The sequence below is a fragment of the Phocoena phocoena genome, chromosome 1 (assembly GCF_963924675.1).
Source record: "Phocoena phocoena chromosome 1, mPhoPho1.1, whole genome shotgun sequence".
Lineage (NCBI taxonomy): Eukaryota > Metazoa > Chordata > Mammalia > Artiodactyla > Phocoenidae > Phocoena > Phocoena phocoena.
In genome coordinates this window covers 52950199-52974817 of record NC_089219.1, presented here as the reverse complement: position 1 = coordinate 52974817, position 24619 = coordinate 52950199, and the positions used below count along the sequence as shown (strand labels likewise).

General features: G+C 38.7%; 1 protein-coding gene across 2 annotated transcripts in view; it reads right to left on the bottom strand.

The window, feature by feature from the left end:
* Nucleotides 1-24619, bottom strand: part of PATJ (PATJ crumbs cell polarity complex component) — a 340450-nt gene that overhangs the window by 214653 nt on the left and 101178 nt on the right. For both annotated transcript variants that reach the window (XM_065889002.1, XM_065889011.1), the window contains exons 20-23: nt 18432-18555; nt 12811-12985; nt 1789-1860; nt 351-528 (exon numbers count right to left, since the gene is read on the bottom strand). In XM_065889002.1, coding sequence (XP_065745074.1) covers nt 351-528; nt 1789-1860; nt 12811-12985; nt 18432-18555 — 549 coding nt within the window. The remainder of the gene's footprint in view (nt 1-350; nt 529-1788; nt 1861-12810; nt 12986-18431; nt 18556-24619) is intronic.

Below are 24619 nucleotides of genomic sequence, written 5' to 3'. Positions count from 1 at the left end.
CCCCCAGTACAGTCTTCCACTTTCAGGGTCAACTCTGGGAGGACAGCACGGCTATCCCACTGACATATACAATTCAGAGTTTGTTAAAGACTGTGGGAGAAGCATGATGTCCACCATCTGCCTCATTCTGTCAAATTGTGTTTTTTCAGTCAGCTGAGGCTTTTTGTTTTATCATTTTATATGCTATCAGCTCAGCAATTGTGCAAACATGCAAACTAAAGCATCTGAATAAAATACACCAATTGTACGCACATATACCCCAACACATAAAGGAAGGACTTCCGGTTAAATGATCATTTTACCGTCTTACAGTACATTTCAAACAAAAACAAAATTTTAACACTATTTACCTCAAGTATTTTATCTCCAGTTTTAAGAGCATTTGTTTTTCCTGCTGGACTGTCTTCCAAAACTTGTTTGATAAATATACCTTTAAGCTCCTCTCCATTCTTCAGGCGTTTTATAACAGTTTGTCCACCAACAATACTAATACCAAGAGATACATCTGGTTCTCTAAAAATCTCAACACTGTAAAAACAAAAAAACAAAATTCACTCATGAAGAAGGTAATCTATTATACTGTCACTGTGTTTTATGTGTACCATATCCTTGTGACTCATATTCTATATATTTTCACAAATGTTATAGAAGTTATACCTAGCTCCAAAATTATAAGGTTCTAACAATAATTCATGGCATACGTGAAAGTGTAAATTCTGAAAAAGATTTCCAAAACAACAAATACAACTCTTAATATTGAGAGATTTAGCAAGGACTTAATGTTCTCATCTCCCACCACCATATATTTTCTGTGATGAGTCCCTTTCATCTATATCATAACATTAGCAAAGAATGAATTAAGGAAATAACTAATGGGTGGGAAAAAAAATCAAGAAAGTTACATGTATCATTTTGGCAAAAAGCAGAAACCTTCAGAAAAAAATAAACTTGCCACTGACAGGCTTATTGCCCATACTGCTTTTCCCAGTCACCCGTTTTAACCTGTGGTTCTCTACATGGAGGACAGATTTAATAGTTCCAAAGGCTGGAAAGGTTTTCTCTTCTTCCTACATCCACATCATTTTCATAAAGTATAGAATAAAACTTGCCCCTCAAAATATTATGAATTTTGTTCAAACTGCACAGACATGGCCAATAATTAATTCCAAAAAGTAACTCAGAAAACAGCTCCTAAGAGTTTTTAAGACAAAACTCAAAAGTGCAAGAAAAGAACAATTTGGGTGGCATGGTGGAATTCATAATGCATGAAGATAGAGACAGCAGCTAAAGGAAGACTTTTATAACCTTAATAAAGTGCAGCCCTGGTGACTACCTAAAACCATGAGAGTATCCAAGGGAGCATGGGCCCAACACACTCTGTTAGTGCAAACGAGACATAAACTTGGACTAACACAAGAGGAGGAGGGTGATATGTGATAGAAGCCTTAACTATTGTTGTTTGAAAAAAAGAGCTTCTTTACTGCATTCAAGGCAGGCCTACCTGCTTTGCTTAGTGATACAGTGAGAAAGTATACTTAATCCAACACAGATGGACATTTGTAAGTTGCTTTCTCTGAAAGAGTACGACAAAGATTTTCCTAATATTGGTTTCAGTCATTTTGCTGGCTAAAAATCTCTAGATAAGACAAAATGAAACTAAAATTTAGGCCAGCGTACGTGTGAACTATGGCAATCATTAGAGAATGACTGAATGACACTATGAAGTTAAAGAAAAGAGCAACTAATTGCATTGTCCTATTGAGAAAGCCAATAATGTCATCAACATACATTCTTGGTGGTCCCCAGTGGCTGAAGTTTGGAGTTTCTTCTCCTTCACCTTCTTCTCTCTCAGGTAATTCACTGAGGAGAAAGAAAGGAAAAAACACACACACATATAACTTACAACACACTTCTTATTATTAAAGGTTCTTGAAAAGTTTTACATTACACAATCTATATGTAGTTAAATTGTTCATAATTTCTAAGCTTTAAAAATATTTACATCAGGGCTTCCCTGGTGGCGCAGTGGTTGGGAGTCCGCCTGCCAATGCAGGGGACACGGGTTCGTGCCCTGGTCCAGTAATATCCCCCATGCCGCGGAGCGGCTGGGCCCGTGAGCCATGGCCGCTGAGCCTGCGCATCCGGAGCCTGTGCTCCGCGACGGGAGAGGCCACAGCAGTGAGAGGCCCGCGTACCGCAAAAAAAAAAAAATTTACATCAATAATTAACTATCCATACAAAGATATACTGCTTTAGCATTCAACTTAACAAATATCTACCCAGCACCAGAAAATCATTGATTATAAACACTTTTATTGGTGACACTCTAGATGTTATTTTCTAAAAATCTGTGTTTGAACTTGTATGATTTCACATTTGTTTCTATAACAGCATTTAAATATTATAAAATATATTTTTTAAAATTTGGTGTGATTGACCAGCTAACAGTCTAGTATAAACTTACACAAACTGCTGAAATGATTAAACAGTCAGTAAACATGATCGTTCTTTCTAGATTTTTCTGTCTCTCTAACCCTAAATAATTTCCCTGTCATCTGTATTCCATAAATACTTTGTGTAGTTACACAGCACTTTTCAGTTTACAGAGATTTCTTAAACAATGAGATTCTCCCACCTACCACCACCATACTTTCACCCATCAAGTTATGTTAATATGGAACTGCCTAGCGGGATACTGTAAAATGCTGAATTACAGAGTAGTTATAAAAGTAATGTTATCTAATAGGGTAGAGACACTACCATCTATTATCTGGAAGAGAAGTCAGGATTTCTAAGCTCCAGTCTAACCTGTACCACAAAATAGGTGTGTGCCTTTGGACCACCAAATGAAATGACTTATGTGATACTGTCAGTTGTATTACTCTACGCAAAAATGTAGGGACTACCTCTTCCATTTCATTTTCACAAAAACCCTGTGAAGTAAGCACAACAGGTCATATTACTATATTTTCCCCATGAGGCTCAGAGAAGGCTCAGATGTACTACACAATCTCTCCACGGTATCCAAATCTTTCTTTCAGCATGAAGTTTCAATGCTCCATTCTCCTCTGAGCTCTCAAATAAGTCCTATAAAAAGTATAAAACTCCAGCTACTTGCCACTCTACAACTTTCTAGGATATAATGGTCTAAGGCTGTGTGAAAAGGAGAAAGTGCAAAAATTTGGACAATCTAAAAATCAGTTAAGGAATTGAGATCATTAGGGATCACTGACATCTCACCCACTGCAGACAGCCCTCTTGCCTTAGCCAGTCTATTTTTTTATGATTAAAAGCATCATAGAATTCAAGGAAAAACAACTTGGCAGATACTTGCCAGTTACTTATCTAATGTCTTCTCTCCCCATCTTCCTTACCCAACAACATAACCCCCCTTTATTCCAGGTGGCACTATGCCCAGCTTTAAAAAAATAAATTTTCTGGACTTCCCTTTAGCTAATGGTAACTGTGTGCCATAGCTCTGATCAGCAACAAGGAAGCAAAAGTCCCCAGATGAGATTTCCAGGAAAACTCACTAAATGGAGGGAGAATCAGCTGACAGGAGCCTTTTGCTCTATGCTCTTCCCCTTCTTCTTGCCTAGAAGGCAGAGGTGATTATTGGTGGTTAAGTATCCATCTTAAAATCATGAAGAAACCATGAGGACTAAAGCAATACATTGACGACAGCAGAGCAGAAAGAAGATGTCTAAGACCCTGACAGGACTTCTTCAGGACTTTTTTACATGAAAAAAACTAAGCCCTAGTTGAGTTAAGCCACACCATAAGTGTGTGTGGGGAGATGGGGGCAGGGGATTCAGTTTATAAGCTGCTAAATGCCATCGCTAAATGATACACACATGATTCCACCAATTTAAGTGAAGTCTTCACTTTATCATATCACATTATTATTCTTGGCACGTATGCATATATGTTCATTGGATAATTGTAATCGTAGCATAAACTTTCATATTTTGATTATCTTATAATAGTAACAAGGATTAAATGAGATATGACTGGCATTTAACTGAGGCTCAACCAATATGTATTTCCTTAACAATTTTTTCACTTGAATTTAAATCAAAATTTTCCCCAAGATTATCATAATCTTCATCATTTCTTATTTAATAGCATCTTAATAGTCCATGGTATTGATGTAATTTGTCTGCTATCCCAAAATATAATGCACTTAGATTATGTCTTGTTTATATGGAATATAGACATTAATGCAAGGAATATCTTCATGCTCTGCTGTATTTTAATATTCTCCTTTAAGTAGATATTAATTGAAGTAAGATTGAAATCTAAAAACCAAACCAACACTGAAACCTTCCTCCTCTCCATTTTCTACTTTCCTGTACCCAAATTGTGACAGGTGTGATAATATGAAATAAATATTTGGTCCTTGTCCCTGGTTCCTGCCACAGAGCTTCTAAAACCCTTGGAGTTTTCCAAACGATAGGGGTGACAGGAGCATTTTTTGTTATTCATAACAAGCCCCTCTCAACCGTACCTGAGTTGATGTTAATAAGGTGTCTCTAGGTAGGACTACAGACAGTTTCAGGATGGGGGTTGATTGCCAGAGAAGCAGTTGTGTGATTAGAGTTAGAACTTTCAGCCCTACCCCCACCTCTGGGAAGGGGAAAGGGGCTAGAGATGGAGCTCAGTCACCAATGGCCAATGATGTAATCAATCATGCCTGCATAATGGAGCCACCATAAACCACCCCCCACCCCACCACCCCAGCCCCTCCAAACAACAGGGTTGAGAGAGCCTGCAGGTTGGAGGACACATTAAAGTGCTGGGAGGGTGATGTGACCCAAGAGAGCATGGAAGCTCTTGCATCCCACACACCCCCTTCCCTGGCTTATGCATCTCTTCCACTTGGCTATTCCAGAGTTGCACCCTTTGTAATAAACCAGTAATAGTGAAGTACTTTCCTGAGTTCTGTGAGCCATCCTAGCAAATTATCAAACCTTAGGAAGGTGTTATGGGAACCCTCAATTTATAGCCAGTTGGTCAGAAGTAGAGTTGGCAACCTGGAATTTGTGACTGGCATCTGAAGTTGGGGCAGTCTTACGGGACTGAGCCCTTCACCTGTGGGGACTGCACTAACTCCAGGTAGCTATGTCAGAATTGAAATGAATTTTAGGGTACACAGTGTCCAGAGAATCAGAGAATTGGTTGTTGGGTGGAGGAAAAAACTCACACATTTGGTGTCAACAGTTTGTGAGCAAAAAGAGTTCATGATAGGTATTAAGAAAAATAAAGTAAGTATTTTTATTATGGCACATGTATAATATCATCATAAGAATTAAATTCTTAAATTTAAAATTACCTAAAATAGAATGGAAACCAAGCCTTAACATTAGTATGGGCTATATGCTTTTCTATTAAAAAAATTAAATAAAAAATATCCTAAACTGCTGGCTTTCACATACAATATTAAGCAAAGGGGGAAAATTTTTGTCTAAAATCTGGACAATTTTATTTTCTTTAAGAAAATGTACGACAAAAGGATTTATTCTGTTAGAAGAGACTTTTTCTAAGCATATTATCCTTTTTCAGGAAATTGATAAACACATATTTTGTTTACATTATTTCATACCTAAAGAGGGATAAAACTTTCAAAATCATAGTGTGATTAGTTTTAGAAATACAGTCACAGGAGACAAGCAACTATACAAAATAATGTAGTCACTTTACACTGATAAATGCATATACCTTTCAACCCAAAGTAAAATTTAACTGAGAAAGTAAAATACTTTTACTGCACATATTAAGGTGTAAATTTGCACAAATGTACTTGAATCTTTCACAAGAGAATTCTAACCTCTAATTTTATAATTTGCACTTTGATTAGACATGGTCAATAGCTCAATCAGTTAGAATCTCAAATCTTAAAACAACTGAACTTTTGCATTTAACCAGAGTTTTATAACCACTTTTTCCCTAAAGGAATTAACCATCTAATAGAAACAATGCTTTTTATTTTTAGTTCAGTCCTTTATAACAAATGCCCAAAGTTATAATTCATTACAGATTTGGGAGGAAAGATGGAGTGCCCCATTAATGAACAAGTGGATATTAATAGTAAGACTTCATCATAATATACAATGTCTTTGAGAATAAAATTTTCAACATCATACAAAAATCAGATGAATCTAGATGGCCAAGGTGACCTTTCCTTTATTTTTCCACAAATGATAATATTTTATTGTAGAAAAAGCATCCCAAATATAGGATTTCGTAAACACTGGTAGGTGAACAAGTGCAACTTTAAAAGTAAATACAGGGTAGAGGCAAAATCTACAAGCATTTTGCCTTTATGAGAAAATGTACTGTTCTCCTGCAGAGGCGATCCCACCCAGAGCACGAATGTGGCTCCATCTCCCATAAAGGCATCAGGTTTGCTTTCTGAACTATGCCCAGTTTAACAATTTCAAAATGATGGCAAGAATATACCTTTTTTTCATGTGAAACTTCTATACACTAAACCATATGAGGGTCAAGCAAACTTGGCACCCCAAAATGATGTAAGCAGGAAGGGTTATGGTTGTACCTATCTCAAGATTTCTTTTTCCTCTTAAAATATAGATTCTATATGGCAATTTTCTGTGACACACCACAGGGAGTGTGAGCATTTGGAACCAGGCAGAATAGGCACTAGTGTTTTCCAAACTAGTAGGGCTAGTTATACAAATGTTACACTATGACTTTGAAATTACAAAGCAAAGTATTACCTGATACCAGCATACATAAAAAATTAGGCATTCTTGTACATGAAAGTTTAAAATGACACAGACATGGTGCTCAGTAAAAGAAGCCATATACAAAAAAGTACCTACTGCATGATAACATTTACATGAGTTCTAGAACAGAAAAAATAATTTACAGTATTAGAAGTCAGGGGCAAGGGGGAACTTTCTGGGTGGATGGAAATGTTCAATATCTTGATTGGGGTGTTGGTAACATGAATGTATACATTTATCAAAATTTTAAAAATTGTCCTGTAAAATTGCATTTAAGACATTTTTTAAGAAAGAGAAGTTTAGGGCTTCCCTGGTGGCGCAGTGATTGGGAATCTGCCTGCCAATGCAGGGGACACGGGTTCAAGCCCTGGTCCAGGAAGATCCCACATGCCGCGGAGCAACTAAGCCTGTGTGCCACAACTGCTGAGCCTGCATTCTGGAGCCCACGAGCTGCAACTACTGAAGCTCTTGAGCCTGGAGCCTGTGCTCCGCTACAAGAGAAGCCACCGCAGGGAGAAGCCTGTGCGCCGCAGTGAAGAGTGGTCCCCGCTCGCCACAACTGGAGAAAGCCCGCGCACAGCAGCGAAGACCCAATGCAGCCAAAAATAAATAAAATAAATAAAAAATTAAAAAAAGAAATAGAAGTTTAAGCCATAAAGGGTAAGTTACTTCCTTAGGTCTCTCCCTTTTCTCTTCTAACCTGTAGAGCCAGGGTTAGCAATCAAATATCTAATTATATTTTCATAGGCATTAATGTAATATTCCTATGTGCCTCTTGTCCTAATTTCTCACATTCATCTTCACCTGCAGTGACTGGCGTCTGCAACAGCATGCAACAGCATGGTTAAAACAGGAAAGTGTCACATACATGAGGCCACAAACTCCTTGGAAACTTCCCCTTTTTACTCCCAACTCAAACATTCCAGAGTAGTCCTCTCTCAAATGAACACATTTATTCTCTCCCTTACTCTCGGTCTTCTACCAGTATTCTGAATTTACACATAGTTTTGGGCAGTAGAACTCAAAGGTAAAACTATTAGATACTCACCATTTACTTAGAAGGCACTAAATGCCAGGCAGTGCTGGGGACTTAAAATATCACATTAACTCACTTAATCCTTTCCCCAGCTATGACGCTCCGCCTCCTATTTCACCTCCCACTATTCAAAACAAAGTATCCAATACCTGAAATTATTTCTTTTCATTTGCATTGTATTATAACTACAACATGATTTTTTTTTTTCAATTTAGAATTTTTTTTTCACCTTTCACCTCAAGTTCATCATCCTACCAGGCTTTAGCCTCTGACACCTTCCTTGTTTTACTTACTGTGACTTGATTCTATTTTATTTCTTTAAAAAAACAAACAAACAAAAAAAAACCTCTACAATCTCCTTGAGTGTTTTAATAAATTCAGCAACAATGAATACCCTAGATACACCTCAGGGCCCATGATCCTATCACTGTCATCCAGCATCACTGCCAGCCGCCTTTCATTAAACATTTACTATGTTCAAGGCATTATACGAAGCCCTTTATATTCACTCTAACTGAACCTTAGAACTACCTACTTTACAAGTGAGGAAATACAGACACAAGGGAAACCCTCTCAGGCTCACGAAGTCATAAATAAAAAAGAGCATATTTGAACAGCACCAAAATATATCTATACTGCAAATCTCCTATTAGTCTGAGAAATGCCATCCCCCCACTGATGGGCACACCCATGTCTTCAGGCAGCAGGTGATGACAGAAGTGAGTTAGAAAAAGACTAAAACGAAGTGAATTCTGAAAACTTGATCTCAAGTGACGTTATGAAGAAAGAAGGATACTCAGAACAAGATCACTTAGATCCCTTTCAGAGTTATCATGCTCTGTCTACCCATCGTCCTCCCTTCCTAGAGATCCCTAGTTTCAGGGTGCATCTAACCTCTTAACATCAGTCCTGCCTCCAAAGGTAAGGAGAAATTGTCTTGATGCAAAAGCACAGTGCACACTGAACAACTCTGCTGGGCCCTACACAAAAATTAATGCAAAGAAGAAACTGTAAAAGAACATACAGCATTTAGCACTAGATGACACCCTGATGATCTGAAAGACTATATTATGAAAAGAATCTATGCATTACTCTGGAAGTCTCCTGAGTAGCAATAAATATTCACCTATGAACCTAACTCCATGGGGCATACCCTGAAAGATTAAAATGGGGAGTATGATTTACAGGAACTCTTCTGAAGCCCGCTGAGATTTAAATATATCCTAAATCTATGACAGCAAGCCAAAAAAACAGCATTCAAATGCAAGACTGATCTCCCAAGACAAAGATTAGGCTGGAGCCCTTAAATGTCTGCGCCAGCACAAGAAAACAGCCTGTCAAAGTACTCACTTCAGGAGTAAAGTGTTATCTGCTCTCTCTGAAGCTGGGAGAATTGAGTAAGACACCACTGATAGCATGTTTCACTTTCTGCAGAAGGAAGGAGGGGGTGGGCTTGGAAATTTGTTTAAATCTTTTCCAATCTACAGTTACAGTTCTATAGCCTGAAATGCAGCCTCATTTCTGAATTCTTTGGCCAGATTCAATTATTAACACTCAGCACAAGAGAAATTTAAAAAATAAAAGTGTCTCGTTTGAAAAGTAATTTGATCACATAAAAAAGTGGAAACATGTTCCTAACGCCTCCAGCACTTCCACTGCCAAGCCTTTCTCTTAAAAAAACAAACCTTAGGGGCTTCCCGGTCTTCCCTGGTGGCGCAGTGGTTGAGAGTCCGCCTGCCGATGCAGGGGACGCGGGTTCGTACCCCGGTCCGGGAGGATCCCACATGCCGCGGAGCGGCTGGGCCCGTGAGCCATGGCCGCTGAGCCTGCGCGTCCGGAGCCTGTGCTGCGCAACGGGAGAAGCCGCAGCGGTGGGAAGCCCGCATACCGCAAAAAACAAAAAAACAAACAAACAAAAAAACCCTGGGGCTTCCCTGGTGGCGCAGTGGTTGAGAATCTGCCTGCTAATGCAGGGCACATGGGTTCGAGCCCTGGCCTGGGAAGATCCCACATGCCGCGTAGCAACTAGGCCCGTAAGCCACAACTACTGAGCCTGAGCGTCTGGAGCCTGTGCTCCGCAACAAGAGAGGCCGCGATAGTGAGAGGCCCGCGCACCGCGATGAAGAGTGGCACCCACTTGCCACAACTAGAGAAAGCCCTCGCACAGAAACGAAGATCCAACACAGCCAAAAATAAATAAATAAATTAATTAATTAAAGTACCCTTAATTAAAAAAAAAGTATTAAAAAACAAACCCTGGCTGTTTGACACTGCATTCCGTTCCTCTGGGAGCTGCTTAGATCCCTCGCACGAGGACCCTGGGCCTGTCAGCTCCTCCCCTCTACACCCTGGTCCAGGTCTGCTGAGTGAAAAGCCACCAGATTCCTCCAACTAGTTGGGCCTATGGGTCTTCCCTTTCCACTCAGAGATGAGCTACACAGAAGCCAGACAACTTTTTACTAAGGTTCTATCTAAAACTCTAGGCAAAGGCCACAGGTCGCTGAACAGAGAAGTGATATAAGTCTGAGACACTTCATATAACACAAAATCTTTCTTGGACTAAGGTTTCAATAAAAGCATTAAGATTCTTTTCCCATATAGGTTATCACAGAACATTGAGTAGAGTTTCCTGGGTTATACAGTAGGTCCCTATTAGTTATCTATTCTATGCATATGTTAATCCCAGTCTCCCAATTTATCACTTCCCCCCACGTTTCCCCTTTGGTAAGCATAAGTTTGATTTCAAGATCTGTGAGTCTGTTTCTGTTTTGTAAATAAGTTCATTTGTATCATTTTTAAAATTAGATTCCACAAATAAGTGATATCCTATGATATTTGTCTTTCTCTGTCTGACTTACTTCACTTAGGATGATATATATCTATATACGTATAACTGATTCACCTGTTGTACACCTGAAACTAACACAACATTGTAAGTGAGCTATACTCCAATAAAAATAAATAAATAAATAAAGCAATAAGGCCAATTAATCCCACCCCTTTCTCATCTCTGTTATGCTTTGCAACACCTCCAACTCCTTCGTTTGCCTCTCCTGTCCTGTACTCACAGTGCTACACGGTTCTGGTGTTTCTTTCAGAGGTGCTTCTGTTCCCATACCCCCCCCAAGGCCCGCCCCCAGCCAAACTACCTGTCACACTCCAAGGAATCTCCTTGAATTGTAAAGAAGCCACCCCACATGCTAACTTCTTCCCTCAGTGTTCTCTCAACCTCCTCTGTTCTGTCAACAGCTTCCGCTTCTCTGCCATGGATGCCACACTTGAGTGGGTGACACTCACTCTCTCACTCCCTGCCAAGCTGGGAAAACGGAGTCAATATTTTTCTAAATTCCTTCCCACCACTAGGCCATTACTTTCCTACCCTTGTTTCTAAAGCTAATCTCTACTCTCACACCTCTCCTTTTATGGCCCACTTGACTAGCACCCCATCATTCTGAGTAAATAACCTTTCTCCTAAATGACAGAAAAAAAAAATCAAGGTCATTGGACAAGAACCCCCTTGGATTCCAGTCCTCAAGGTACTAATAGTACTGCATTTGTACCTTCCTTTCATTCCTGGCACATGTGTCCATGGAGGAGATGAGCTTCCTCCTATCAAACTATTAGAAGTTAATCTCTCTAGGTGTGCGGTGTCCTCTCCCTCCATCCTCTCCAGGGACTACACTTAATCACCCACTTTCTAGCATCTACATATTCCTTTTCTGGATCTTTCACAATCTATGTGTGTGTGCATGTGTGTGTGTGTATGTGTATCTATATATATGTAGATGCATATATAGATGCATATGTAGATATATATATATATATATATATATATATATATCTGCCCCCTTGTCCCATTTCCACAGTGCCCTTCAGTTGTCTAGGTAACATGTGTTCTTTCTGCCTCTTTTCATGATCAGGTTCCTCAAAACACTAGTCTGCTCTTACTTTGTCCAATATCTGACCTGTTCAATTCTCAACTCACTACTCTCTGATTTCCACTCTAATGAAACTGTTCTAAGCTTACCAAGGGCAACCATGTGATCAAGCCCCACGAAAACGCTTCCATTTTATCTACCTTGACTTCTCCGTAGCATGTAACAATAGTCTGCAATGATCCTTTTGGTAAAATGCTCTCTTCCCTTGGTTTCTATATCAACCTCTAGTTCATCAATTGCCTTCTACCTTTTGTTCGTTCCACTTCATTATTTTCTTCCTCAGTCCATGCCCTTAATATTGCTGCTTTGCAGGACTCCAATTTTGGCCCTGTTCTTTTATCACTTGAGCCTCCCCTGGATGACTATTCAAATCCAGGAGTTTCAGCTACACTTGATCTTGTTCCCAATTATCCATATCAGGATAGACCTCAACACTAGTCCCCAGAGTCATGTATTTAATTAACTCCATTTCACTTTATTGTCCTATGGATACCTGAACCCTCAACATGTCCCAAACAGAACTCATCATTTTCCTCTTCAACCTGTTCATGCTCTTATAATCTTATGCCAAAGAATCAATGGTCCCACTATCCATCTAGTTGCCCCATTCAGACACACAGGTCGTCCTCCTACTCCTTCTCACTCCCAGCATGTTATCAGTCACCAATTCCTACAGCTGCTCTAACTCTTAAGTCCAGTCCCTCCCTAATTTGTCCTCGAGTACTTCTTGCTTGAGTTGTTAAATTCTTAATTAACCTTCCATTCTCTAAGTAAATACTCCCATAATCTATTTTGCAGACAACTGCAAGAATACAAAATTGTATATATATAAAAGAAATTATATATATGGTACAATTTTAAGTATGTGAAATTCTCACAGTAATTGTTTTGTATGGTGGGTTTTATTCATAATATTTCCTTGCATTTTCCAAATGTTCCACCATAATCATGCCCGGTTGTTTTCGGGTTTTTTTGTTTTTTTTTTAAACATCTTTATTGGAGTATAATTGCTTTACAATGTTTTTTTTTTTAATAGAAGCAAAAAGAAAGCTATTTTATAATGCGAAAACAAAGAGAAATAATATCATACCATGCATCAGTGGCATGTCTAGAAGACAACATTCCTATGTATGCTGAGGCCTTGGAAACAGCTAGAGCCCTGGGGAGCTGGTATAGAGGCAAGTCTTCTTGCTCCCTTGTTTGAGCCACAGCAGGAAGTTCAACAAGCAAGCCAGGACCTTGAACGTCATTTGGAATCATCATGCCTAAAGAGTAAACCCAGATGATAGTGAGCACACGATATACTCATTCATTCTTCATTATACTCATTCATTCTTCATTAATTCAATAAATAGTCATGGATATCTACTACAGGCAGGCCCCTTCCAGAGAGAAGACTTATTTATACTAAACTAAATAAGTAAAACATTTAATATGTCAGATGGTGACAGTACTATGGTAAAAAAAAATTCTGCAAGGAAGGGGGATAGGGGTTGCTCAGTGAAAGAGGGTTACAATTTTAAGCATGGTCTCACTGAAAAGATGTTATTTTAGCAATATGAATCTTTTATCAAAAGAATCCCCCTTATAAGTCAGAAAGAGAAAGACAAATACTATATGGTATCACTTATATGTGGAATCTAAAAAATACAACAAACTAGTGAATAAAACAAAAAAGAAACAGACTTACAGATACAGAGAACAATCTAGTGGTTACCAGTGGGGAGAGGGAAGTGGGGAAGGGTAATATAGGGGTAGGGAGAAAAAAAAGTTATTATGGACTTATATGAAATCATGTATGTGAAACGTCTGAAAATCATAAAGCACTGCAGAATTTAAAGAATCTTTCATTCAATTAAGAATCCCCTCTACGATGGTATTCTTACTTTACTAAATTTTCCCTTTATCAACCTAGGCTGTCTCAATTACAGGCATACTGACATTTCACTGATTAAAAAAAAAAAATTCTACAGAATAACAAATAACCAAATAAAAACACTTACATTTTTAAAGGGGCTTTGTTTATAAATTCCAGGATTCTTTTACATTTGTTACCTTATTTAATTCTCACATTAAACTATGAGTTAGAAAAGATAATAGCAACCATATTTTATAGGTGGGGAATTCCAGGTCAAGGAATTTTTACTAATTAGAAGGAACAAATTGGGACTTCCCTGGAGGTCCAATGGTTAAGACTCCGTGCTTCCACTGCAGGGGGCATGGGTCTGATCCCTGGTCAGGGAACTAAGATCCCGCATGCCACGTGGCACAGCCAAAACAAAAAAGAATGTACAAATTTACCTGACACATCACCTGTGTCATTTTCCCATTTACTGAAAAAAGGAGTAAAAAGAGCAGAGCTGTGCATGCAGTCCTACAGCACATGTTTAGAGACCTGCACCCAGACTGGCATAAACCCATTAATTACTCTTAAGATATACCTCAGTATCCATTATATCTCATCCATTATAAATTCCCAGCCAATCTTTCTTCATCATGTTATACAAATATGATGAAGAGTAAATCAAATGCCTCCCTTAAATCCATACATTTATGGTATATTTTTGAGACTTGGCTCATCAGAATATTAGAAATGATCACTAAGAGATATAGACACTCTTCTAAAACTTTTCCTATAAGCATCACCTAAACTTTCCATTTCTTCATATTGAACAAATTTTCTAGTAAACTCACTTCTACTTCTGCTTTTTGTCTTGTCTAGACACACTGGAATCAGGATCTAATCAGCAGAGAATCTGAAGAGGGGGTGAAAGTAACTGTAATGCTCAGGTGGCATCAAAGGAAGTCTCCGGTACCTCAGACATGCTTCACTCCCATCCCCTGGGCCTACATTCCTGCACGGTCAAATCCATACCAGTACCGCACTGCTCTAGCTTTGCCTGTGTCTACCTTCCCTTGAGAAGGGGCCAGGGATGGGATGGTAATTCTGGCACGAACGGCCTAACACGGGAGTTGAAAGAACAGAGAACCGGCTCTATTTGCAGAGCTATTTCCCATCCAGCTATGCAGCTAAAGCAGCCTATTAAATTGCGGCACTGGGTTTCATAGGTTGCTTCAGTTTCTTTAAAACTTTTCATTACCTGCTCCACACAAGGCTGCCCATACCCTTTGCCCACTCCTCCTCCACGGACACCTTGGCAGTGCTCAGGTACACATCTCTCCTCTCTCACCGTGCTTGACACAGGCAGACTTACAGAGCTGTTCATCAAGTGCACCACGGTACCTGGGAGCCCATAAAATAAATCGCATCCCTCGGGGCCTATGCCGTTGTTAGGTAACAGCCACAACAGAAGCACACAGGTTAGGAAAACAGGGAAGTTTACTTATTTACTTTTTTTAATATTTATTTATTTGACTGCATCGGGTCTTAGCTGAGGGATCTTCATTGCGGTATGCACAATCTTTCATAGCGGCACACGGGTTCCTTTCTAGTTGTGGCGCGCGGGCTCTAGAGCGTGCAGGCTTAGTTGCCTCGCGGCATATGAGATCTCAGTTCCCCAACCAGGGATCAAACCTGCGTCCCCTGCTTTGGAAAGCGGATTCTTAACCACTGGACCACGAAAGAAGTCCCCAGGGAAGTTTAAAAAAAAGGTTCCTAGACAAATGGAAGTTAAAGCTTATAGGAGAGAAATGGGGGAAATTTCCAAAAGGTTTATACTTAGTGAGGTGCACGAATAGAAAGATAAGCAAAGTAAAGGCAAGAAGAATGCAAGTAGAGAAGAGAGGGCGTTACTACACAACTTAGCAACTGGAAAAAAAAAAAGTAGGGAATCGGCATGCTGTTAAATCACCACCCAGGAGCAGCACATCACCTTCTCCTTCAAGAAATATTTCTTGAGCACCCACTATGGTAACATAATCAGGTATAAGCCTTGCCCTCCAGAAGCTTATGGTTATAGACAGGCATGCAAATACGCGAGTGTGCCTGACGCTGTTGTGCAATGACAGAAATTCATCCAGGTTCACTGGAGGCCCATTCCAGGCTGGGCCAGTCAAAGACTGGGAAACAGAACTACTTTCTGTCTGAAATCTTCTGAGATCTCTTAACACGAAATGTATTACTGATTTGACATTTATCTTGTATGCTTTACATTATTAATTATGCTAATTTCTAGGTTTAGTTTCACAGCCCATGAAGAGCATAGGCTCTTTGAGGAAACCTACTTTTAGATCAAGTACAGGGTCAAAAATAGCCCTTTACACATAGGTTCTCAAAAATAATTTTTAATGCAATTGCTCATAAGTAAATCGAAAATTGTCTGTTACTAACAGAGTGGTCAAAGGGCTACAGATTTGAAAGAGGCCTCACAGAACACTTAGCCCAATTCCATCATTTTACAGCTGAAGAAGTAGAGGGGCTTGGAGAAGCGGGCAGCTCGCCTGGTGACACAGCAGGTTAATGGCTTAGTACTCAGGGGCCTGGGACTGAAATTATACTGACTCTGTACCAATAATTTCTTAATCTGCCCATGGTTAGCACTAACCCAAGTACTCACACCTGCCCCACAGCATTCTGGCAGTTCTCAAAAATTTTTCCAAAAAGCACGTGGTTATGAACACTCTTCTAGTGAGGACAGGCCTAAGGTATACAAGCGTAGCTTAATTCCTAAAGCTATAATCTCCAAAAATAAATTCCCAGGGCCTTGTCAAATATTAGATTAAGGCAGTATGGTGGGTTGAATGATGGCCCAACTAAAATATGTATATCCCTGCCACAGAACCTATAAATGAGAACTTATATGGAAAAAAGGGCTTTGCAGATGTAATTAAATTAAGTATCTTGAAAGGAGACCATCCTGGATTATCCAAGTGGGCCCTAAATCCAACAGCAGGTGTCCTTATAAGAGAGAGAAGAAGAGAAGACATGAATAGGGAGAAGGGGAGAGAGCCACGTGAGGACGGAGGCAGAGATTAGAACGCTGCAACTGCAAGCCAAAGGATGCTGGAGCCACCTGAAGCTGGACAAGGAAAAGAACAGATTCTTCCCTAGAGCTCTCGGAAGGAGCACAGAATCTTAGTTTAGGACTTCTGGACTCCAGAACAGTGAGAGAATTAACTTCTGCTGTTTTAAGCCACCAAGTTTGTGGCTCTTTGTGACAACAGCCCTAGGAAACTCATATAGGCAGCAGAAGGCAGAGGAAATAACTTTGGAGTCACTTAGATGATACCCAGAGCAGGGCTCAGAGGAAGACTGGATCATCCCATGAGGACAAAATCCCTTTGCCTATCTTTTTCCCAACTCCACTGCCCTTCCTCACAAACACCCTCCCCATATTTCTAGTCTATTCCTTTCAATCCTGACAGTATGAAACAGTAAATGGTTCTCAACCAGGGCAATTTTGTCTCCCAAGGGACATTGGCCAATGTCTGAAGACATTTTGATTTTGATCATGACTGGGAATACCACTGAATCTAGGGTTAGAAGGCAGGGAGGCTGTGAACATCTTACAATGCACAGGTAAGCCCTCTACAACAGAATTATGTGGCCCAAAATAGTGCTTATATGGCTATAAAGTATCAACTGTAATCAAACAGATATGGACCATTAATTCATTTATGAATTCATTTGTGCCATAAATCTCTAAGTATTTAATAGTCAGAGGATACAGAAATGTGGTGAATTAAAAAAAAAATAGTATACCAGGAGAGTTTTGGTGAAAAATCCCATTTTTCTCCTAGTCACAATCAGTTATACCTTATGAAAAATTGAATAGACTCATTTAATCTTAGATATTCAAAATTGACTATCCTAATTTTCTTTTTAAATTAACTATTCATGATGTGTTCTGACCTGCAGGGAACTGGCAACTGTTATCATTTCGTAGGTGCCTTCAATCTTTCACCACATGAAGAATCCCATTCTTTAGACTTTTACCTGACAGAATGTTGAATTCATAAAAAACGCTTACATAACTTTTCTATAGCTCTCTCTCTCTCCTAATAGCATATTACCATACAACACAAGAACTGCCCACAGAGAAAGACTTTTCCTATAAGTAGAGTCAAAACAGGTGAAGGACAGCATAAATCCTGAACAATGGCTCTATAAATCCCAATGCTATGAAAGACCTAACCAGGTTCATCTAAGGATCTTAATATTATGACATTAAATATTGCAGTGTTAGATGAGGAAAGATCATTTTTTAAAGTCAAGTTTTCAAAAATATATAAGAATCAATATGGGAAGAGGCAAGGAGAAGCACTATACTTTTAGGATTCTTTAATGGAAACTAAGTTATTAATGTACCAAAATTGACTGTAATATATGGCTACAAAAATGTTTCATAAATGTTTAAAATCTGTCTCTCTTTATTAATATTTAACAACTCCATTCAATGAGCTAACAGTATCACTTAATAGCATCAGAGATTTTAATATATATTACTAGAGACTTATTTCAGATTTGGCATAAGGCAGTAGTTTTAGTTTTAATCCATGAAGCTAATAAAAAGCAAAATGAGGCAGGGAAAATGCAGCTCTCTCAGAAAACAGAATCTGAAAGCTGTAAGTTGAAATATGACTCACGTTATTTTTCCAGATATTTTGAAGCAGATTAATTAATAAGTAGATTTCAATTCAAAACATTATAATGAATGAAAATGTGACAGTCAAATTCATCATATATACAAATAAAACTGAAAGATTGCAAAATAATGTAATTTGTGTTTATGAGAAACGAAAATCACAAACCTAAATCCAGACTACTTTTCGTTAACGAATTAAGATTTTCCAGATCATCAAATCTGCTTTGTTGACTGTTTCCTTCAGTTGAGGGTATGGAGGATAGGGAATCGATGCCAAAGTTTTCTTTCATCTCAAGAGGAAGAAAACAGAAATGCATTAGTACTTTATGACAAAATGTAGAACACCATAATGTTGTTCAATCCAGATCATAATGATAGCGGAAAACTGGCCCTGCAAACAAGCCTTCTCAAGTAACGGTTTATACTGTGGTAAGCAGTAACAAATGTTAGTAACTTAATATCTGTAAGAGTACAGGCTAGTAAAATCTGTTTTTTCCAAACACTGGATTTTTTACCAAAAAAAAAATTGTTTTATAAACATTAATAAGTAGATTTAAATAAACATTCACCAAGGCAGAGGAATAAAAGATCTATCAAGTTAAGCAAGGTCAACAGTTGAGACTCATTATGCTCTGGATCATGCTGGATCACAACTTAAATAGCTTCATTGCTGATCTGGACACACCCAGTGAATTTTCATAGCTCTAAGCCTTTGCTATGCCCTCCCTGACACTCTTATCTGCCTAGTGAACAACCTGTTCCCCAAACCTAAAACCTACAGGTAAGCACAGTCAAAAGTTATTACACTTTCCTTGTCTTCCTTTTACACACGTCATTTATGGTTTTCCAAAGTTACAATCTTCCAGAACATACAATTTTCATTGATGTATTTTATTATGATATTTAAAAAACATTTATATGCATGAAATTAAAGGACAACATTATGGTCACCGTAGGCATTTACCTTAACTCATTTAATGTGAATAACACTATGTTATTCTCTATTGTTGGAAATTTAGGTTGTTCGAAACAAAAATATGAATTATATTTTTTACAACAGTCCATGTTTTTTCATGGTTGTACTGGTCATACTTCAATGATAAGAAAAGGACCTCTCATGAACTGATGTACCAAATACTGCTAGATTTTATCAAATAGATTATGAATATAATTGAGTATATAACTGTATCAGATACCCAAAGGAGGCTACAGTACAAAGAGTTCAACTCAAATATTAAAAAAGAGGTGAGAAAGGAAATATGACCACTTAGTTGCCTAGAATAAAACAAGAAGAACTTATTAGAGAAAGGAGTCAGGAGGAGATGGCAGCCACTGACTACTTAAAAAGAAGAAATTTTACAACAATTTTTGAACTGTCTGGATTTTTTTTTTAAGTGAATGGCAATTATGTAACTGAGGAATAAGAATTGATGCCTAAATCTGAGCTTTCAATACAGTAGGTATGAAAGGTTAAATCTTTAGAAAAATCAATTCAGTTTTTTTTCTAAATAGAGAAAAAAATAAAAACATAAAATTATTCTCAGGTAACTAATCCTCAGGCAAAAAGAATCAGATATTTTAAAAAAGGGCAAAGGACTTAGACATTTCTCCAAAGGATATTTGAAGATCGCCAATAAGCATATGAAAAGCTGCTCAAGGTCACTAATAGAGAAATACAAATCAAAACCACAGTGAGCTACCACTTCACACCTATTTAAAAAACAGAAAACAAGTGTTGGTGAGCATGTGGAGAAATGAGAAAACTTGTACATTGCCGGCAGAAATGAAAATGGTACAGCTTCTATGGAAAACAGTACAATGATTCCTAAAAAAATTAAACAGAATTACCATATGATCTTGCAATTTCACTTCTGGGTGTAGAGCACCCAAAATCTGGTTTTTGAACAAATATTTGTATACCAGTGTCCACAGCAGCATTGTTCACAATAGCCAAAGATAGAAACAGCCCAGATGTCCATCAGCTGATGAATGAGTAAACAAAAGGTGGTATATAGACCTTCAGTGGAATGTTATTCAGGCTCAAAAAGTGAGAAAACGCTGACACGATACATGTATGAACCTTGAAGACATCATGCTAAGTGAAATAAGCCAGACGCAAAAGGATAAATATTGTATGATTCCACTTACATGAGGCGCTTTGAGTAGTCAAATTTTTAGAGACAGAAAGTAGAATTGTGGTTGGTTGCCAGAGGAGGAGGGAAGGTGAGAATGAGAAGTTATTTCTTAGCGTGTACAGAGTTTCAACTTGGGAAGATGAAAAAGTTCTGGAGACGGATGGTGGTAATGGTTGTACAATAATGTGAGTGTATTAATGCCACAGGAACTATAAGCCTAAAAATGCTTAAAAGGTCAATTTTATGTAATGTGTATTTTATCACAATTAAAAATAAAGAACCAGATCTATAAATCTTGATGGCTTCACCCTTCAACTAAAATGGAGTAACAGGGTGGTAGAGAATGATAAACCTATAAGTAGTTGGGTACTATTTGCACTCCACAAATATAGCTATATCTGTAACCCAAAATGGATATTACAATGAAGACAGAAGTGATAATGTTCCTCTACCTTTTTGGAGGGCACCCTCTAAATAGAAAAGCATTGGGAATTACATATTTGTAAGGTATTTCACTGTGTTTTTAAAATCCACCCACTCAGGACTTATTATATTAGATAATAAAGTATCGTCACTGGATCCACCATAATGAGAGAAAGGCAAATAAAGATCTAAGCCCATCCTGATCATGTGGGTACAACTGTTACAGGGGATCAGAATATTCCACCCAGAAATATGCCACTTTGGCATAAGGATTATTTTGAACTGAAGAAAAAGAGTGAACTCAGAAAAGCTTCCTCTCCTCCCCTGATTCTCAATCACCAGAGACAACTCTAGACTCTTCAGCTCAGAGATGGCACTAAGAGAGATGTATATGACAAACCTTACTAAAACAATCCTTATCTTCCATCAATTCCCCCCCATATATTTCCCTTCCCACACTATGCTGACCCTAAAAGCCTAAATCCCTTTTCCTTTGTCTTGTTACTTCTCTACAAATTCACTGTTCTTTGTTAAGATGCTGTATAAGCCCAAGTTCTAACCCCTCCTTTGAGTGAATCATCACTGAGTTTCTCCTGTGTATATGCATGATGCAGGTGTTAATAAATGGTTTTTCTTTTCTTAATCTGTCTTTTGTCAGTTTAATTTCCAGGGCCCCAGCCAGAGGAAACTAGGAGGGTAGAGGAAAAAGGGTTTTACCTCCCATATACTGTCATCACTGCTGGGTGTAGGGAAGGGAGGAAAAGAGCTAATGCCCATATATCCGGGCAAAACTCTAATTCAAAAAGATGCATGAACCCCTATGTTCACAGCAGCACGATTCACAGTAGCCAAGACATGGAAACAACCTAAATGTCTATCAACAGATGAATGGATAGAGAAGATGTGGCACATATATACAATGGAATGTTAGTCAGCCATAAAAAAGAATGAAATAATGCCATTTGCAGCAACATGGATGGACCTAGAGATTATCATACTAAGTGAACTAAGTCAGAAAGAGAAAGACAAATACCGTATATCACTTATATGTGGAATCTAAAATACGACACAAATGAACCTATCTATGAAATAGAAACAGAATCACGAACATAGAGAACAGACTCGTGGTTGCCAAAGGGGAGGGGTTTGTAGGAGAGATGGAGTGGAAGGCGGGGGTTAGCAGACGTAAGCTTTTATATATAGAATGGATAAACAACAAGGTCCTACTGTATAGCACAGAGAACTAGACTCAATATCTTATGATGATATTTTATATTCTTTTCCATAATGGAAAGGAATATTAAAAAATGTGTATATAGGTGCTTCCCTGGTGGTACAGTGGTTGAGAGTCCGCCTGCCGATGTGGGGGACACGGGTTCGTGCCCCGGTCAGGGAAGATCCCACATGCCGCGGAGCAGCTGGGCCCGTGAGTCATGGCCGCTGAGCCTGCGCGTCCGGAGCCTGTGCTCCACAACGGCAGAGGCCACAACAGTGAGAGGCCCGCGTACCGCAAAAAAAAAAAAAAAAAATGTGTATATATATGTATAGCTGAATCACTTTGCTATACAGCAGTAATTAACACATTGTAAATCAACTATACTTCAATAAAAATTAAAAAGAGTTAATGCTCAAAGCAAGAACATATAATTAAAGAAAATAAAACACTGTTTAGGTAAGACACATTAGGGCTGAAACAATCTTAATCAATGCCAGTTTAGGGAGCCTATACATGTTACCTCACAGAATAAGAAAGCTGGGAAATTTAACAGTTAGTAATTAAGACGTATGCCCTTCACACTGTGAGCACTGAATGCTGTTTAAACAAGCTTTATGAAGAGCACTTTGATTAACAATAGAGGCAGTGGTTACACTGTGAAAATCATCAATATAAACTTAGAAGAGGGATTTTTTAAAAACCTAATATTATGCAAATGATGTCTGAGATCAGAATAATTTTTTTTTTTTTTTTTGCGGTGCGCGGGCCTCTCACTGTTGTGGCCTCTCCCGTTGCGGAGCTGAGGCTCCGGACGTGCAGGTTCAGCGGCCATGGTTCACGGGCCCAGCCGCTCCACGGCGCGGGGCATGTGGGATCTTCCCGGACCGGGGCACGAACCCATGCCCCCTGCATCGGCAGGCGGACTCTCAACCACTGCGCCACCGGGGAAGCCCCAGAATAAAATTCTGACTGACAACGTGGATTCAAAAATTACTGTATCTGAAACAACCTAGATGAAAATGAAGATGGTACAGTTGAAGAACAGTGTTGAAAGATCAAAACGTGATTCTAGTAATAATATAGATTCTGGCATTAATATGCATTGAAAGAATTTGAATAAAATTCTATCATTAAATGTGAGAACAGGCAAAAAAATTGATATTTTATAGGCTTTAAAAGAGGAAGGCTTAACTAAATTTATAAAGTAAATATTATTAATATACATTTGACTATTTCATCTATAGCTCTACAAGTTTGTATATTAAAATGGGCCTGGGCTTCCCTGGTGGCACAGTGGTTGAGAGTCCGCCTGCCGATGCAGGGGACACGGGTTCGTGCCCCGGTCTGGGAAGATCCCACATGCCACGGAGCGGCTGGGCGGGTGAGCCATGGCCGCTGGGCCTGCGCGTCCGGAGCCTGTGCTCCGCAAAGGGAGAGGCCACAACAGTGAGAGGCCCGCGTACCGCAAAAAAAAAAAAAAAATGGGCCTATATTTTAGGTTGCCTTATATTGGGATAAATAGAAAAATTTATTTTTATGGAAGAAAACACCATAACAAGGCAGCATTTATGAATATTCAATAATCTGCAATTACTAACTTGCTCCATATAACTGACTATTCTCTTTGAGGTCAAGCACTTACAGACACAGGAGTGGGACTGGCAGAGGTAGAAAGAACCAATGTCAGTGGCAACATACCAGGTGATTCGATGTCACCTGTTCCCACATTAGTCACATAATCCCAAATATCTGTTCGCTTGTAGACTGCCCAGAGTCCACTACCAGGGGTAATCCTCTGGGGTTCCTTAAATATATAAATACAGCATCTTGCACAGCAGAGGGACCCACAGGCATTTGCAAAAAGGATAAATGTAGGAAGATCTAAGGGAGGCAAGGAAAAAACCCAGCTCTATCTGGCTGTGAGAGAGCAAATGAAGGCTACTTTGCACATCACTGCAGGGAAGTTGGTGACTTCAGTGAGGAGGGCACCGTACTGCACCTGAACACACTGCTATGTGACCCATACAAAAACTTTCTTTTCATTTGCTTGGAAGTTAATTTGGGGAAAGAAATAAACAAACAAAAATAAAACATTAAAAATATCCCTAATGAAAGATTCCAACTGGTGACCAGTTAACTCTAATTTGATTTTTTTAAAAACTTATTGGTGATTTAATAGTGAGGGCAAACCTATTAAAATATAATGCTTTCCTGCAAAGTTGTCAACAGGTAGTATCACAAATGTAAAGATAATCTTCTAGAGTTCAGTGACTTTCTATTTAGTATCATATATAATACAGAGAACAGTGTGGATAAGCAAGACAGAAACAACAATAAATCTTTAATCAATTTTGCCTTGATTTTCCTTGACAAATACGTTATGTGAGAAATACAGAGCTGTGTCTCCCTGAGAGAATTTTTTTTTAAAAAATCACAAATGGCAAAAGAACTCTTCCTTGAAATCGGTAATTAGGAGAAAAACATCACTAAAAAAATCAAGGTAAAAGAAATAAAACCCACCATAAAAGCAAGGCAACTACAGTTTATTGACTCCAGCCAGAAGTTACATAATACAGAAAT